At 39.6% G+C, this 17,261-nt stretch overlaps 1 protein-coding gene across 3 annotated transcripts in view; it reads left to right on the top strand.

Annotated features, from left to right (window-relative positions):
* Positions 1 to 6,153: 6,153 nt before the first annotated feature.
* The window catches only part of LOC106071916 (endothelin-converting enzyme 2-like), a 51,846-nt gene continuing 40,738 nt past the window's right edge, over positions 6,154 to 17,261 (top strand). The window contains exons 1-3 of one of the 3 annotated variants that reach the window (XM_056044274.1): positions 6,154 to 6,309; positions 7,119 to 7,555; positions 15,530 to 15,681. In XM_056044274.1, coding sequence (XP_055900249.1) covers positions 7,464 to 7,555; positions 15,530 to 15,681 — 244 coding nt within the window. In that variant the 5' untranslated portion in view covers positions 6,154 to 6,309; positions 7,119 to 7,463. Of the gene's footprint in view, positions 6,310 to 7,013; positions 7,556 to 15,529; positions 15,682 to 17,261 lie in introns of all 3 variants that reach the window. The other 2 variants (XM_056044276.1, XM_056044275.1) reach the window with 2 other exon arrangements.

The following is a 17,261-nucleotide window of genomic DNA, read 5'->3' as shown; positions in this document are numbered from 1 at the left end:
CACTCTCCATTCATCTCTGTCATTCGTTTTGAATGGAATCTCTTTCAATGGCATGCCAGTTCTTTATTTTATGTTGTCTTCCCATCGCTTTCTCCTTCTGCCTCCTCTTCTTTCTCCTGGGGCTGTTCCTTGAAGGAAGGACTTTTTTTTTTTAAATTGTTGAAATAGCCATTGACTATGATGGTTTACAAGGCTTCAAGCACAAGTGAAATATTTGGCTGCATTTTTTACAAACGACAAGCATAAATAGTCAAGCTTAGTATGACTATTATTTTCTTTTAAAAATTTTCTTTTGTATTTTTGAAAGTCTGTGCAGAACTGTCTAATCTGATCGCTGTTTTTCTTAGACATAAGAGACTAGTTAACTGGAGTTCTCTCACCGCGAAATTCGCAGCTGTTTTTTAAATCTAGGTTACTTAACCAAGCAGTTAGATAGTGATAGTGACCCCCCAGAACACCCTAATTAGATTGTGGTTTGTAATTTGTAGGTTATGTGGTTGTTACGTGCGCATCTTAGTGTGAATGTGAAATGGTGCGATTGCGTGTTGAAAGTAGGAAGAAGAACCGAAATGGAGGACTATGAACAAGAAAGTGTTTTCAGTGTTAATAAAGATTAAAGTATTTATAAACTGTGATTTGTCGTTTACATGTCTAAAGAGTCTCATCCAATATGAAAACGTAACAAGTGGCGCCCAACGCAAAGGTAAAACCTACGTAGTCCTTTATACAGAAGGGGGGTGTTACGTGCGCATCTTAGTGTGAATGTGAAATGGTGCGATTGCGTGTTGAAAATAGGAAGAAGAACCGAAATGGAGGACTATGAACAAGAAAGTGTTTACAGTGTTAATAAAGATTAAAGTATTTATAAACTGTGATTTGTCGTTTACATGTCTAAAGAGTCTCATCCAATATGAAAACGTAACAGTGGTCTTCTGTCTTCTGTCTTGAAGTATCTCAAATTTAGTGATCGCCAAGCTTATATCAACTCACTCTGTCTGTCTGTCTGTCCGGATGGAATCTTGTACACGTTTTTTTTCTCGGATCAAGTTGAAAATGCGGACAGTTATTCGTTACCCCGAACAAAACATAAATCAATCGATAATATTGACCAATTGTTTTATCAACTAGTCATAATGTAGTCCACCCAGCTCTAAATGGTACCTGACATTAGTCTGAAATAGTAAAGGTGGTTGGTCGTTGTGCAGGCCACATGACACCCTAGTTAACCGCGGGTCACAGAAACAGATGACCTTTACATCATCTGCGCAATAGATCTCAAGGTCTGAAAGGGGAAATATACTTTTTTTTATTATCTAGTTTATTTCCTTTTGTGTAGAGGCAGTACTAGCTAATGGGAGATAAGCTTTGTGTAGAGACAGTACTTGCTAATGTAGATAAGTTTTGTGTAGAGACAGTACTTGCTAATGTAGATAAGTTTTGTGTAGAGACAGTACTTGCTAATGGGAGATAAGCTTTGTGTAGAGACAGTACTGGCTAATGGGAGATAAGCTGTGAGTAGAGACAGTACTGGCTAATGGGAGATAAGCTGTGAGTAGAGACAGTACTGGCTAATGGGAGATAAGCTGTGAGTAGAGACAGTTCTGGCTAATGGGAGATAAGCTGTGAGTAGAGACAGTACCGGCTAATGGGAGATAAGCTGTGAGTAGAGACAGTACCGGCTAATGGGAGATAAGCTGTGAGTAGAGACAGTACCGGCTAATGGGAGATAAGCTGTGAGTAGAGACAGTACCGGCTAATGGGAGATAAGCTGTGAGTAGAGACAGTACTGGCTAATGGGAGATAAGCTGTGAGTAGAGACAGTACCGGCTAATGGGAGATAAGCTGTGAGTAGAGACAGTACCGGCTAATGGGAGATAAGCTGTGAGTAGAGACAGTACCGGCTAATGGGAGATAAGCTGTGAGTAGAGACAGTACCGGCTAATGGGAGATAAGATGTGAGTAAAGACAGTACAGGCTAATGGGAGATAAGCTTTGTGTAGAGACAGTACAGGCTAATGGGAGATAAGCTTTGTGTAGAGACAGTACCGGCTAATGGGAGATAAGCTGTGAGTAGAGACAGTACCGGCTAATGGGAGATAAGCTGTGAGTAGAGACAGTACCGGCTAATGGGAGATAAGCTGTGAGTAGAGACAGTACCGGCTAATGGGAGATAAGCTGTGAGTAGAGACAGTACCGGCTAATGGGAGATAAGCTGTGAGTAGAGACAGTACCGGCTAATGGGAGATAAGCTGTGAGTAGAGACAGTACCGGCTAATGGGAGATAAGCTGTGAGTAGAGACAGTACCGGCTAATGGGAGATAAGCTGTGAGTAGAGACAGTACTGGCTAATGGGAGATAAGCTGTGAGTAGAGACAGTACTGGCTAATGGGAGATAAGCTGTGAGTAGAGACAGTACTGGCTAATGGGAGATAAGCTGTGAGTAGAGACAGTACTGGCTAATGGGAGATAAGCTGTGAGTAGAGACAGTACTGGCTAATGGGAGATAAGCTGTGAGTAGAGACAGTACTGGCTAATGGGAGATAAGCTGTGAGTAGAGACAGTACCGGCTAATGGGAGATAAGCTGTGAGTAGAGACAGTACTGGCTAATGGGAGATAAGCTGTGAGTAGAGACAGTACCGGCTAATGGGAGATAAGCTGTGAGTAGAGACAGTACTGGCTAATGGGAGATAAGATGTGAGTAAAGACAGTACAGGCTAATGGGAGATAAGCTTTGTGTAGAGACAGTACCGGCTAATGGGAGATAAGCTGTGAGTAGAGACAGTACCGGCTAATGGGAGATAAGCTGTGAGTAGAGACAGTACCGGCTAATGGGAGATAAGCTGTGAGTAGAGACAGTACCGGCTAATGGGAGATAAGCTGTGAGTAGAGACAGTACCGGCTAATGGGAGATAAGCTGTGAGTAGAGACAGTACCGGCTAATGGGAGATAAGCTGTGAGTAGAGACAGTACCGGCTAATGGGAGATAAGATGTGAGTAAAGACAGTACAGGCTAATGGGAGATAAGCTTTGTGTAGAGACAGTACCGGCTAATGGGAGATAAGCTGTGAGTAGAGACAGTACCGGCTAATGGGAGATAAGCTGTGAGTAGAGACAGTACCGGCTAATGGGAGATAAGCTGTGAGTAGAGACAGTACCGGCTAATGGGAGATAAGCTGTGAGTAGAGACAGTACCGGCTAATGGGAGATAAGCTGTGAGTAGAGACAGTACCGGCTAATGGGAGATAAGCTGTGAGTAGAGACAGTACCGGCTAATGGGAGATAAGCTGTGAGTAGAGACAGTACCGGCTAATGGGAGATAAGATGTGAGTAAAGACAGTACAGGCTAATGGGAGATAAGCTTTGTGTAGAGACAGTACCGGCTAATGGGAGATAAGCTGTGAGTAGAGACAGTACCGGCTAATGGGAGATAAGCTGTGAGTAGAGACAGTACCGGCTAATGGGAGATAAGCTGTGAGTAGAGACAGTACCGGCTAATGGGAGATAAGCTGTGAGTAGAGACAGTACCGGCTAATGGGAGATAAGCTGTGAGTAGAGACAGTACCGGCTAATGGGAGATAAGCTGTGAGTAGAGACAGTACCGGCTAATGGGAGATACGTTTTTTTGTAGAGAATTAGTCTGTTGTCTAAACATTTTAAAGATTACTATAAAACGTTCTTTTTTCATAAGCACTTGACTATCTCACATGTGAAAGTCTAACCTTGAAATTCAAATTAAAATCGAATATTTTTTTGGGAGGGGGGGGGATAACTTTTAATAAGCCATCACGTAAACCTTCCCCCCCCCCCCACCAGCTAGTCCACACACGTGATTGGACGATTGAGCAAGTTAAAATCATGAAATAGCAAAACAAAAACAATGGATTAAAAACATTTCCAATCACACAGATTCATCATCGTCTCTCTAGATCTATTTCAAATAATTACATAATTGATTCAAAATAATTCATACAATAACTATTATACGCTTTGTTTAAGAATTTTTTTTATTTTTTTTTGTAAAGACATAGTTTATTAGTCTTTTGTCCTCTAAAATGTCTCAAATTTAGTAATTTTACTAAAGGTATTGTAATTATCAAATTTGAATATTCGTTTGTTATAAATCTGAAAGGCAAGCTCAAAATCTATGGCCATATTACAAGATCTTCGGGGCTCGCAAAGACCTTCCTTCAGGGAACAGTACCAGGAAAAAGAAGAAGAGGCAGACAGAGAAAGCGATGGGAGGACAACATAAAAGAATGGACGGGCCTGCCATTGAAAGAGGTTCTAAACAAGTCAAAAGACAGGGAGGAATGGAGAAAGACGGTCGACAAATCCTGCTTGGTGCCTCATCGGTCCAATAGACTAAGGGCTAGGTAAAGGTAAAAAAAAATGTTTGCTTGTAAAATGTTTTACATGTTTCGGATGTTCCTTCAGAGTTGAAGATAGTTTACTTCCTAGTCCAAACCTCCCGCAGGACGACGGGGGATGGAAGCGGGCAGGGTTTGAACCCGGGACCATCGATAAATCCAAACGACAGTCCAGCGCGCAAACCGCACGACCAGGCATATGACGGCATCTGTTCTAGTTTCTTTGTGTTTTCTTGAGTTGAGGGTTCCCAAACAGAGAAAACATATTCTAATATTGGTCTAACTAAGGTTAACTAGCATTTTAGTTTTAAATTCTTGTTTATTTGTAAACATTTCTTTAAAAATAACTTACAACTTATTTTATTGTACAACAGCATTTTCTAAAAATAACTTGAGGATTTAGTAAATGTTAAGGGGGTTGTGTAACACAGGGATTCTCAAAACTTTTTTTGACCCCTCTATATAGCCAAAACCACAGTTTGAAAACGACTGCTCTAGCGAACCCCCCTGGAGTCGGCGTACCACAGTTTGAGAACCACTAGTGTTTGAAGATGTCATGGATTGAGGGTAAAAATTGGAATGCCATTGTGTCTTGATTCTGCGGTGTAGGAAGTGAAACAACCTGCAGAAAGTTTGGGATCGAGTCACCAAGTTGAAGGAATAGAACTATGCCGCTGTATTCAAATTTTTTTATGTACAGAGACAAACAATTGTCAAAAGCTAAACACAAGATCCTGTCATTATAACCTGCAGAAAGTTTGGGATAGAGTCACCAACTTGAAGGAATAGAGCTATGCCGCTGTATTCAAATTTGTATGTACAGAGACAAACAATTGTCAAAAGCTAAACACAAGATCCTGTCATTATAACCTGCAGAAAGTTTGGGATAGAGTCACCAACTTGAAGGAATAGAGCTATGCCGCTGTATTCAAATTTGTATGTACAGAGACAAACAATTGTCAAAAGCTAAACACAAGATCCTGTCATTATAACCTGCAGAAAGTTTGGGATAGAGTCACCAACTTGAAGGAATAGAGCTATGCCGCTGTATTCAAATTTGTATGTACAGAGACAAACAATTGTCAAAAGCTAAACACAAGATCCTGTCATTATAACCTGCAGAAAGTTTGGGATAGAGTCACCAACTTGAAGGAATAGAGCTATGCCGCTGTATTCAAATTTGTATGTACAGAGACAAACAATTGTCAAAAGCTAAACACAAGATCCTGTCATTATAACCTGCAGAAAGTTTGGGATAGAGTCACCAACTTGAAGGAATAGAGCTATGCCGCTGTATTCAAATTTGTATGTACAGAGACAAACAATTGTCAAAAGCTAAAAACAAGATCCTGTCATTATAACCTGCAGAAAGTTTGGGATCGAGTCACCAACTTGAAGGAATAGAGCTATGCCGCTGTATTCAAATTTTGTATGTACAGAGACAAACAATTGTCAAAAGCTAAAAACAAGATCCTGTCATTATAACCTGCAGAAAGTTTGGGATCGAGTCACCAACTTGAAGGAATAGAGCTATGCCGCTGTATTCAAATTTGTATGTACAGAGACAAACAATTGTCAAAAGCTAAAAACAAGATCCTGTCATTTTAGTTGAACATAAATATTGAAGCGACGCGTAACCTAACCCCCAGGGGCTATTGGCAAGTGACAGTGAATGGCAAAAGGGGGTGAGGGGGAGCGGGTACATACAGGTAAACAATGAACACTATGTCTTAGCCTACCTGTGTTGATTGTTTTGTAAGTTTATTTTGTAAGACTTTTTTTTAAAGTACGTCACTCGGCTGAATAGTACAAGTGACAAATTTCATATTGAGATCCTGGAAGTGAGGAGAGATTGCTTCCCTTTTCAGATCGTCTGCATTTCCATGTCGGACTGGCCACGTAATGTTTCTGTGTCTGGACTGCGGTGGAACATGAATAGAAGTATAAGAATTACTTGCTAGATCGTGTAATAGTTGGATTGAGTGAATAGCGTGACTTTGTCTTTAAATTAAATACGCCTTTGATTATCTATCTTCAGTAAAGGAAAGTTCTTGTTTTGTGTCTTTTATTTGTGTATTCATTTACTATCTTCTATCATTCTCTCTATAACTCTCTCTATATTTCTTTTTTTCCTTTCTCTCTTTCTCTCTCTCTTTCTCTCTCGCTTTTGCTCTCTCTCTCTCTCTCACTCTCTATCTTTCTCTCTCTTTCTCCATCCTTCTATCTCTCTCTCTCTCTTTCTATCACCCCGTCTCTCTTGCTTCGGCAGTAGGTCAAGGCATTAATAATTCATAAAGGCCTAAGTGAAATCGCAATATAGGAGATGTGTACAGGTCTTGTACATTGACTGCGCAGTCAATTATATTCGTGTCTATATTTAACTGATGCCCATGCAGTCACGTCCCAGGCTAAACCCGTGACAAGAAGTCTGCATAACAGAATTCTGAAACGGTTCATTACACCAAACTGAATCAGAATAGAATGGGCATCTGTATTCACGCGAAGTGATAACTAGAATATAAGTAATACATTTTTTAATCCAATAAATACTTGTATGTTACTTGTGTTTATAAGCACATCATTGGCTTATATAGTTTAAATGTTATGAGCACAAGATAAAAGTTTATTTAAAATATTTCCTTAAGAATAACAACACAATATTGAGATAGTATAACATAGACTACAGGCTAGCATGCGTTGTTAGTACATTGAAAGTTAAAAGCCAAAGATACAACCTAGGATCTTTATAGTTGTACAGATTTAGCCGTTCAATTGGTTCAAAGCTGAGGATACGTTTGGGTTTCGAAGGCATTCTGGGAAGGATATATTGGACACAAATTCTGGTTTGTCTTCTTGACATCGTGAATTAAATTCTATGGCCCGGTGTTCCCGCAAATAGACAAAGTGGCCAGGTATTTTGTCAATCTTTAACCTTGATCAAATATTTCTATCAAGTCACAGCCTAATAACCCGTGATTAAAAAACAAAACAAGGAAAGGAAACCTGTCAATTCATTTCGATTGTAGTAAAACAAATCTGCTGATTCAAGTCAATTTATTGGATAAAAGGAGACAGTATAATCAGGGGAAGAAGCCATGGCCGGTGGTGATAGTTATAAGGAGTTTGATACAGCTTCAGTAATTCCATCAGAGGATTCTGTAGTGCTTCTTGGCAAATACAAATTCAGGTAAGATGATTTAAATAAATGATTTGTTCCTTAGTTCATCCAGGGTAAAGGTCTGTTCAATCAGTGGTTCTCAACCACTGTTGGGGGCGGAATAGGTTTTTTCTTTCGGTTCTCAATGTAATGAGGTTGCGATTTTTCTTTTTGCATTAGAGATTTCAATTTATGTCGGAATTCTATAAATAGTTAGCGTTTCTGTGTGTGTATGCGGTGTACAGAATAAAGAAAGCGTTAATAAGCTGTGTATCACGTGATAAGTCACGTACCCATTAGAGTTGGGTGGAGTCAGGGGCGCCATAGAAATCCCAAAGCTCAAAATCCCAGTCTTCACCGAGATTCGAGCCCAGTACCCCTCAGCCACCGCGCCCGCCACTCTGACAATGGCTGGTACAAAATGTTTTAAAACTCTACATTTTTATTTCGAATTTAATAATAAAATGTTTTGTCTGTTCGAACTGGAGCTACTGCTGCTGAGTGGTCAAGCCCTTGGCTTCCATACCTGGGGTCCTGGGTTTGAATCTTGGCGAAGACTTGGATTTTTTTAAATTCAGGGATTTTTAGGGCGCCCCTGAGTGCACCCAGCTCTAATGGGTACCTGACTTTAGTTGGGGAAAGTAATGGCGGTTGGTCGTTGTGCTGGCCACGTGACACCCTGCTCGTTAACTGACGGCCAAAAAAACGGATGACCTTTACATTTTGCCAAGAGAAACATGTTTTGCTTGTTTCAAACACAATGCATAAACATCTTGACCATTTCTATGTTAAACTCATCAATTAGTACATTGTAAACCCCTCTGAGTTGAACAACACGCAGCTGTTGATGGTGATGGCCCCACTCCCCTAGGGTGATTATAATACTAACAATTTAATTTAATAGAGCTCTGTTAACAAACAAAATGTAGGCTCAAGGCGCTGTGATAACATTACAAACATTATTACGAGAGCTAAAGTGACAAACTAATCTTAAAAAAGTTTTAAACAGATAGATCTTAATGTTCTTCTTGAAAGTAGTGTAGCATGTTGTCTGAGATCAATGGGGAGTGAGTTCTAAACCTTTGGTCCGTGTACTGGAAAAGCCCCGCAGACCGTAGCTTTTAAGGGAGAAACGTGGCACCATTAGAAGCAATACCCGCCAGTGAAATGAACAAAGCTCTTGAGTTTTGTTTTTCTCCCCAATCGACCTAGCGATCTCCTATAACGGCTATTTCCACCGTGGCACCCCTTTGTGGTTCGAAAGTTTAGCAACAGCATAGAGCCATCAGCCTAACTGCATGTAGCCACCAGCCTAACTGCACTTAGCCATCAGCCTAACTGCATGTAGCCACCAGTCTAACTCCAGCCTAACTGCATATAGCCATCAGCCTAACTGCATGTAGCCACCAGCCTAACTGCATGTACCCACCAGCCTAACTGCATGTACCCACCAGCCTAACTGCATGTACCCACCAGCCTAACTGCATATAACCACCAGCCTAACTGCATATACCCACCAGCCTAACTGCATGTACCCACCAGCCTAACTGCATGTACCCACCAGCCTAACTGCATGTACCCACCAGCCTAACTGCATGTACCCACCAGCCTAACTGCATTTAGAAACACAGTATGTAACGTAAAGCCGCGGCTGCATGCGTTCAATATCCCCTTCATTTTCAAACTTTGCATATATAAGAACAGTTACAAAAGGATGCCAATAAATAGGTTTGCAATCAATCGGCTGGATGGTATACCAAGGTCAAGGTAAAACTCAATACCCAGCCCTCGCTCGTCATATTAGAGATTTTCATGAATGGCAGAAAAAGCTTTAAATTGCTTGCTATTCTTGGTATTTCCGTTGTACGAAATTAAAGAAGTGCGGATAAGATGTTTGTCTTTAAAAGTATTTGATAATGTGAATGCAATATTTGACTTTGATCAATTAAAATCTCTAAGCGCTCGTGTTAGTAGCAGTGGCTCGGTGGCTGAGCGGTAAAACTCTTGGCTTCCGAAACTGGCGTCCCGGGTTTGAATCCTGTTGAAGACTAGGATTTTAAATTTTCGGGATCTTTGAGCACTTTTCAATCCTTCCAGTTCTAATGGGTACCTGAAATAGTTGGGGAAAAAGTAAAGTTGATCGTTGTGCTGGCCACATGACACCCTCGTTAACCGTGGGCAAGACACAGTTGACCTTTACATCATCTGCGCTATAGATCGCAAGGTCTGAAAGGGGAACTTTACTTTGTGTTAGTAGCAAAAAAAAACTCCAATATGAAGGAAACATGAGATTTTTATTCCATGACTTTCAAATTTTTAAAAAAACGAATGGGCGACTAACTAGCGGTAATAATGGAGACTCGAGATGAAGACCAACCACTAGTTACATTCTAGCTTAATTCTTTTTTCATTTAGTACGCAACAGTGACGTTGTATTGTTTCTACTTTGCATTTTTATAGTCTATTGTGAAAATCTCTTATAAAAATACATACTGCAATATTATTGGATACGTGACAGTGTTAAGTCAGATGTGGTGTAGGCAACAGACATGTTAAAGAGTTATGTACATAAGTATAATGCTTATTCATTTCCACCAAAATTTTAATTAGAATTTTCAATTTAATATCCATTAAAGGTATCATCTTTTTTAGTCTGAATTCCTTTGGATCCCGTTCTAACCACTCACTTATACTCCCAAATTTGCTAAGACCAATTTATAACCTGACGAGCCGAGTTGGGTATATTACAATGAATAGTGTAAATCATGGTCGTAGCCAGCGGGGTTCTTGGGGTTCAAACCCCCCGAAATGAAATGGGGGGGGGGATTTAATGACTGATTTTTTGCTTTGATTTTGTTTATTTTATGTGAGATTTTAATATTAAACCATTACTTGCCCCAGCGCAGCCAAAGGGGGGGGGTTGAGTTCCTCTTCCAGGGAGTTTCGCGGTTAAACCCCTCTCTTTTTAAAACAAAAATAAAATAATATAAACGACAATCCGCAAATTCTAGCAGCATCGCTAAGGGGGATTTTGATTTTAAAGCCCCCTCTGAAACTTTTTAACGATAAAAACCCCTCTTCATATTATTATTATAACTTTTATATAGCGCTACATTCATGCTTATAGCATGCTCAGAGCGCTTTGGTCCAATCTCATTTGTGGACCAGTTGGGGGGGGGGGTATCTAAGAGTTGGTTTTCCGTACTGCCTTTAGGCGCTAAGTAAACACAACTCTGCCCGAGTCGGGTGTCGCACCTCGAGCCAAGCCAAGCCAATTTCAAGCGCACTTGGCCTCTCGACCACGCTTCCCACATACAGAATACAGCACACATCAGTCACCAGATTCTATGAGCTTAGCCAAGAAGGGTTTTGAGTTTGAAACCCCCCTCCAGCGGGGTTTGAACCTAAAAACCACATCTTAAATATTAAAAAAAAAGCAAATTACACACTAAAATTCCTTTGAGCATAGCCAAGGGGTTTTTGAGTTTAAACCACCTCCAGTGGAGTTTGAAGCTAAAAACCACATCTTCAATTTTTTTAAAAGCCAATTACACACTCAAAATTCTATGAGGATAGCGAAGGGGGAGGGTTGAGTTTAAACCCCCTCCTGTGGGATTTGAAGCTAAAAACCACCTCTTCAATATAAATAAAAGCAAATTACACCTTCAAAATTCTATGAGCGTAGCCAAAAAGTGGGGGGGGTTGAGTTTAAAATCCCTCTACAGATAGTTTTGAGTTTGAGTTTGAAATCCCTCTACAGATAATTTTGAGGCTTAAAACCCCTCTTCAATATTATTCTTAAGCAAACTACAGTCAACAAATTCTATAGGCGTAGCTAAACGGGTTTTAATTTTGTTAAAAAAACAAAACAAAAAAAACTCCAATATTTTTTTTTTAAAACCCACCAGCAGATGGTTTTGGCGATAAAACGTCCCTTTTCGATTTAAATTCTAAAGCAAACTACAGTCACCAAATTCCAAGAGCGTAGCCAAGAGAGGTTACACATTTTTATCAGTCATTAATAAAGTGCAGTGAAAAGTATGTAAGCCATCTGCCGAAATAAAGTTTTTAAAAGCCTAAATGTTGCTCAACAAAGATGGCTAAGACGGATTTTAAGAGTCTCAATCAAGGAAATTCTATGCCGAACTGGGAGTCGACCACGGGGTATCTACAATTTTTCCACTAACTCCACGAAGAACCTATTCTAGGGTACAATAAACGTCTGCCGAAAGAATGAAGGTTCATAATGTAATTAAGATTAATTTTATACACACACACACACACACACACATATATATATATATATATATATATATATATATATATATATATATATATATATATATATATATATATATATATATATATATATATATATATCCTCCCCCTCCCCCCACGAAAAAAATCCTGGCTACGCCCATGGTGTAATGATCATGAACTATTAGAAAAACATGTGGGCACTGAGCTGCTGTGACTAAGTAACTCTTGTCTCCAGTGAGGTAGGAGATTGCAGACATTCAGTCAGAACGAGGGCAACGCCGGAAGTCTCTAGCGCACTGTTTGTTGACCTCAGTTGCCAGTATCAGCATCAAATCGTTACAGAAGGCCTAAACTTTGACCTGAAACATCACAACATGTGGGCGGTTTACGCCAATAGCTCGTTGGTATGTTCGACGTGGCAACGAGCTGTCGGACTAAACTAACCACAATTTGTGACGTTATAGGTCAATTTTGAGGCCTTTATTTACTAATGGTTTCGGTTTAACAGGTTTTTGTGGTGGCACCCATCTCCTTAACTGGACCAATTATTCCTTGTCGGTTTCTCCCTAAGTTGAACATTTCTTACTATTACTTAAACTATTTTCAATAAAAAATGCAAATTTAGAAAACTTAGAAAACATCTTCGCAACTATAAAAATTCTCGCATTTAGGCTATACTAAGGATTATACACTCTAGAAATAAACAGAGGTTTTATTTATTAGTTTTACAAACCTATTTTAGTTCAATGATCAGTAACATACATATGGAGAAATAATAAAGAATCTATTAGCTCAATTAGGATTTCTACTTATGCATTAGTATTTAGCCCACTAGTTAGTAGGTGTTAATTTTTAACATTTATAATCACTTTTTTGGTGACACGTTTACTATGTGTGGTCAACCGTGACACACGGTCAAGTGTTGGGTACCTGGGAGTTAAGGGACTTGCGGGAAGTGACGAGTGTGTTGTAAACAAGAAGGAGGAAGTCATCTAGTGGAGTTGTTCTGTAGATAATGTTAGCCTTGTATATATGTTATGTTGAAATGCTTCACAATTAAAAGGCACCTTATACTTAAGAGCCTTGTTTCTTCACACATTTATGTGTACACAGCAATTAGGTCTGATACCTACATCACAAATTCAATGATAATCCTTAAAACATTCTTTTTGATTGTTGTGACCCGAAGTCCGAATATTGTATTTTTAATTTCCGCTTCGCGCGCTCACGTCACCCAGGCTGCCAGAACTGCGTCGCAGAAGGAGTCTGTAATTTCAATAACACGCCATACTTTACATGACGAAAAAAAAAGTGCAGCAAGTTCAGGTCATCTTGACATGAGAGCAATCTTTGTATTTTCAAGTAAGGCCTTATAGGTGGTGTGTATATTGAAGTAAGGTCCTATACCTGGTCTGTTTAATCAAGTTAGGTCTTATACCTGGTCTGTATTTTGAAATAAGGTCTTGTATCTATCTCGTGGGTATATTGATTGGAGGTCCTATACCTGGTCTTTATTTTCTGAAGAAAAGCCGCATACCTGGTGTGTACATTGATGTAAGGTTTTATATCTGGTCTTTATTCTTTGACGTAAAGTCGCATATATGGTGTGTACATCGATGTAAGGTTTTATATCTGGTCTGTATTCCTTGAGGTAAAGTCGCATACCTGGTGTGTACATTGATTGAAGGGTATTATACCTGGCCTGTATTTACGTCAATGAGGTCTGTCTAAATCGTCTGCTACTATGGCATTGGAAATAAATCATCCATTTTTATAAGTACTTGATATATAGATCTACATTCTTAGGTGTTTGTATCGTTGTATGCTATCCTTTAGTCTGCTGGACTGTTGGGGCGCCACACAAGATTAGTCGATCTTTTTTCTCCATTTCTCTGTCTTTTGCCTTTGATATAACCTCTTTCAATGCCAGGCTTAAGTTTAGAATAAGCTCAGACATATTTCCGAATAACAAAAGGAAAGTTCCCATTTCAGACCTTGTGATCTCAGGGGCAGATGATGTCAATTTCATCTGTTTCTGTGGCCAACGGTTAACAAGTGTGTGGCCAGCACAACGAGCGATCCGCCTTTACTTTCCCCAAATTAGGTCAGGTACCCATTAGATGTGTGTGGACTAGATTATAACTAATTGAAAAAGAATTGGTCAATATTTCGATTGGTTCATGTTGTGTTTTGGGCAATGAATAATTGTGTAAAGTTTCAACTTGATCCGAGAACTGGAAGTGGGGGAAATAACGTGTACAAGATGACAGACAGACTGACAGAGTGAGTTGATATAAGCTAGTAAAAAAAATAATGTTCCCCTTTCAGACCTTGTGGTCTATAGAGCGATCACTAAATTTGAGACTTTTAAGGAGAGAAGACTAAAAACGTAAAGAAGCAGTAATACGTAACAAACGGAACTTTTACCTATCCCTTAGTCTGTTGGGCCGTTGAATCACGGAGGTCACGGTTGAATTCGGCCTTTTTTTTTGGCAGTGTTGTGGAGAAAATGAAAGGATTTCTACCAGGGTCAGAACTGAGATATTGTCTCTTCACTGACAAGATCACTTAGCAACATTCGCTTTGCCAGGTCACGACTCCATGAGCCACATCCGTTTCCCTCATAGTGTACGTAACAATATCGCCACATTTACCAAATAATAAATGGGAATGTCTTCGATTCCGAAGATTAAGGAAGATTAAGGATGAATGCGGTGTGTCACATGACTACGCAAACCCAGTTGCGACCTGCATATTTTTGCCGCGTTTAGTGCAGACAAAGCCGTTGTCCGCCAGAGGACTTTTTAAGTTTTCTTTCCGTCTTCTGCGCCTGTCTTCAATAATAGCTTTCCTTTGGGTCTCAAATATGTGTCTCGCGGCCTTCGTGAGAGCTCACCAACTGTATCTTTCAGAGACCATCTGCTGTTAGCTACTTTCCTGTATGCCAGTGAAGGGAAAATGTCGCCTGGGTTGATCTTTATTAGCGCTTACGGTGGGCACCTCTGTTACGGCGTGGACTATATAGGAGCACTAAATTGGTATAGCAGGCACTGTGAAAACAACAACAGCAGCACATGCGCTTAGAATCAGGCTAAAGTATAGGGTTATACTATTGCTATACTATTTTCAAGAGTATTTTTCACACGTGATAATTGGATCAGGCATTCTGTCTACGGTCCGCGGACCATATCCGGCTGGTGATGCGGTGCGAACAAGCCTCACGATACTTTAACAGAGGCTCAGTTGCACTGGACTCGATGCTGTTTTGCAGTGATGGACACCTTTTATTATTACAAAGCTTATCTCACCGCACTCTGTCTGTCTGTCTGTCTAGTTCAAATGTTGAACACGTTATTTCTTCTAATTCCCATTCTCTGATCAAGTAGAAACTGTCAATAATGGTTCAATATATGTATGGCTGTAAATGTGGGGCTCTTCCCCTTATATAATCTTTGTTTTTTATTTGCTATTAAGTACTTTTTTTTTAATTTTGCTTGTTTGTAAAATGTTTTGTTTTACATGTTTCGGATGTTCCTTCAGAGTTGAAGATAGTTTACTTCCTAGTCCAAACCTCCCGCAGGACGACGGGGGATGGGAGCGGGCAGGGTTTGAACCCTCGACCGTCGATAAATCCGAACAACAGTCCAGCGCACAAACCGCACGACCAGGCAGCCATCCGCTGTTTTCCTAGTTTGACTCAAAGATTTTTATGACCTAATTTTTCTTTTCTTTTTTATAAAACAGGAAAAGAGACTTGCTGTTTGGCGGTATTACTGCTTTGGCTCTTCTCACGTGCTTGATCCTGGCCATCGCTCTTGGCGTGGTTGCTAACCAGAGGCATGATGGCGCGGCGTCCGTGGCAGCTAGCAACGCACTCACTGGTGACAACTGCTCAGGTACGATCTAGATTTGAATGCTACATATAATGGTAATTTAGAGAACAAGATGTACAAAACATGGTGAAACATTCCACGGATATACATAGAGCAATCTTTTATAGATGGATTATTGTAGATGTTCATGTTTTTATAGTTGTAAATGTGGGTTAGGTTTTTCTGAGAAGTTTAGACAACTCTTTCTAAAATACTTGGCGTCTGAAAAAAACGTCTGGCATAACTGTAACTTAGATCGTTGATATATATATTATTTTTTCTTGAAATTTTTGCATTATCATTGTTGGACATAAGTAGATATGTGGGAAAGCCAAATTATCGTATATTATAGGTGTTGTGACACGGTTACTGTGTGTGGTCAACCGTGACACACGGTCAAGTGTTGGGTATCGGAGAGTTAGGGGACTTGCGGGAAGTGACGAGTGTGTAAACAAGAAGAGAGGAAGTCATCTAGTGGAGTTGTTCTGTATATAATGTTAAAGATGCAGAAGCAAGTCAGCTAGTGGAGTTGGTTATCTGTAGATAATGTTAGTCTTGTAAATATGTTAGGTTTGAAAGCCTCGCGATAAAAGGCAGTTTATACTTCAAAAGGACTTGTTTCTTCACAATAGGCAACCTACATATGGGGGCGAGGTATTCGAATAGTTAAGCGCTTGGCTTCCGAACCTGGGGTTCTGGGTTCGAATCTCGGTGAAGACAAGGATTTGAATTTCGGATTTTTAGGGCGCCCCTGAGTCCACCCAACACTAATGGGTACCTGACTTTAGTTGGGAAAAGTAAAGGCAGTTGATCGATGTGCTGGCCACATAAAACCCTGCTCGTTAACCAAAGAAACAGATGACCTTAACATCATCTGCCCACATAGATCGCAAGGTCTGAAAGGGGAAACTTTACTTACTTACTGTACTAATATAGATATTACCAACCTGCTAATTCCTTCCAAATTAATTCATAGAAATTGCAATAATTGCCATAAACTTTCATTAGATTATTACACTCAAAGACACAAAAAATGAGTTTTAAGCTTTTGATTTTATTGAACTGAACAAATACAAAAATGCATACAATAATTATTTAATAGAATAGAAAATTCTACAATTTTGACCACATTTACTTTTATAACTGGAGAGTTTGATAATCTTCTAAAAAACAAACATAGACTATGGTACCATATCCTTTGAAAAGTAAACACCAGTGATTTCCATTTTATTCATTCAACTGATGAATGTTTGTACTATTGTAGTCCTAATGGAATATGGTCCAATCTGTTATATGACTCGTAAAGGTGACAGAGTTCTTGCTACTTTTCCACCCTACATAATTACCTCCCCATCCTCAATGCCCCCTCCCCCTCTGAAAGCGAGTTTATCTGTGACCATATAAACTAACCAGTAATGCAAATAATAATCTAAATCATATTATGAATCATAACCCAAACCATATACAAATCATAATCTAAAACATTATTTAGACTAGTGATTCGTATAGTGGTCTATACAGGCCATCAAAAGTATCATAATATCACTTTCAATCACTTTTCGCTTTTCAACTCACTACAGATAGAAATTAGTTTAAATAAAATG

This window comes from Biomphalaria glabrata, chromosome 10 (genome assembly GCF_947242115.1).
Source record: "Biomphalaria glabrata chromosome 10, xgBioGlab47.1, whole genome shotgun sequence".
NCBI lineage: Eukaryota > Metazoa > Mollusca > Gastropoda > Planorbidae > Biomphalaria > Biomphalaria glabrata.
This window is presented reverse-complemented; position numbering and strand designations above follow the sequence as displayed.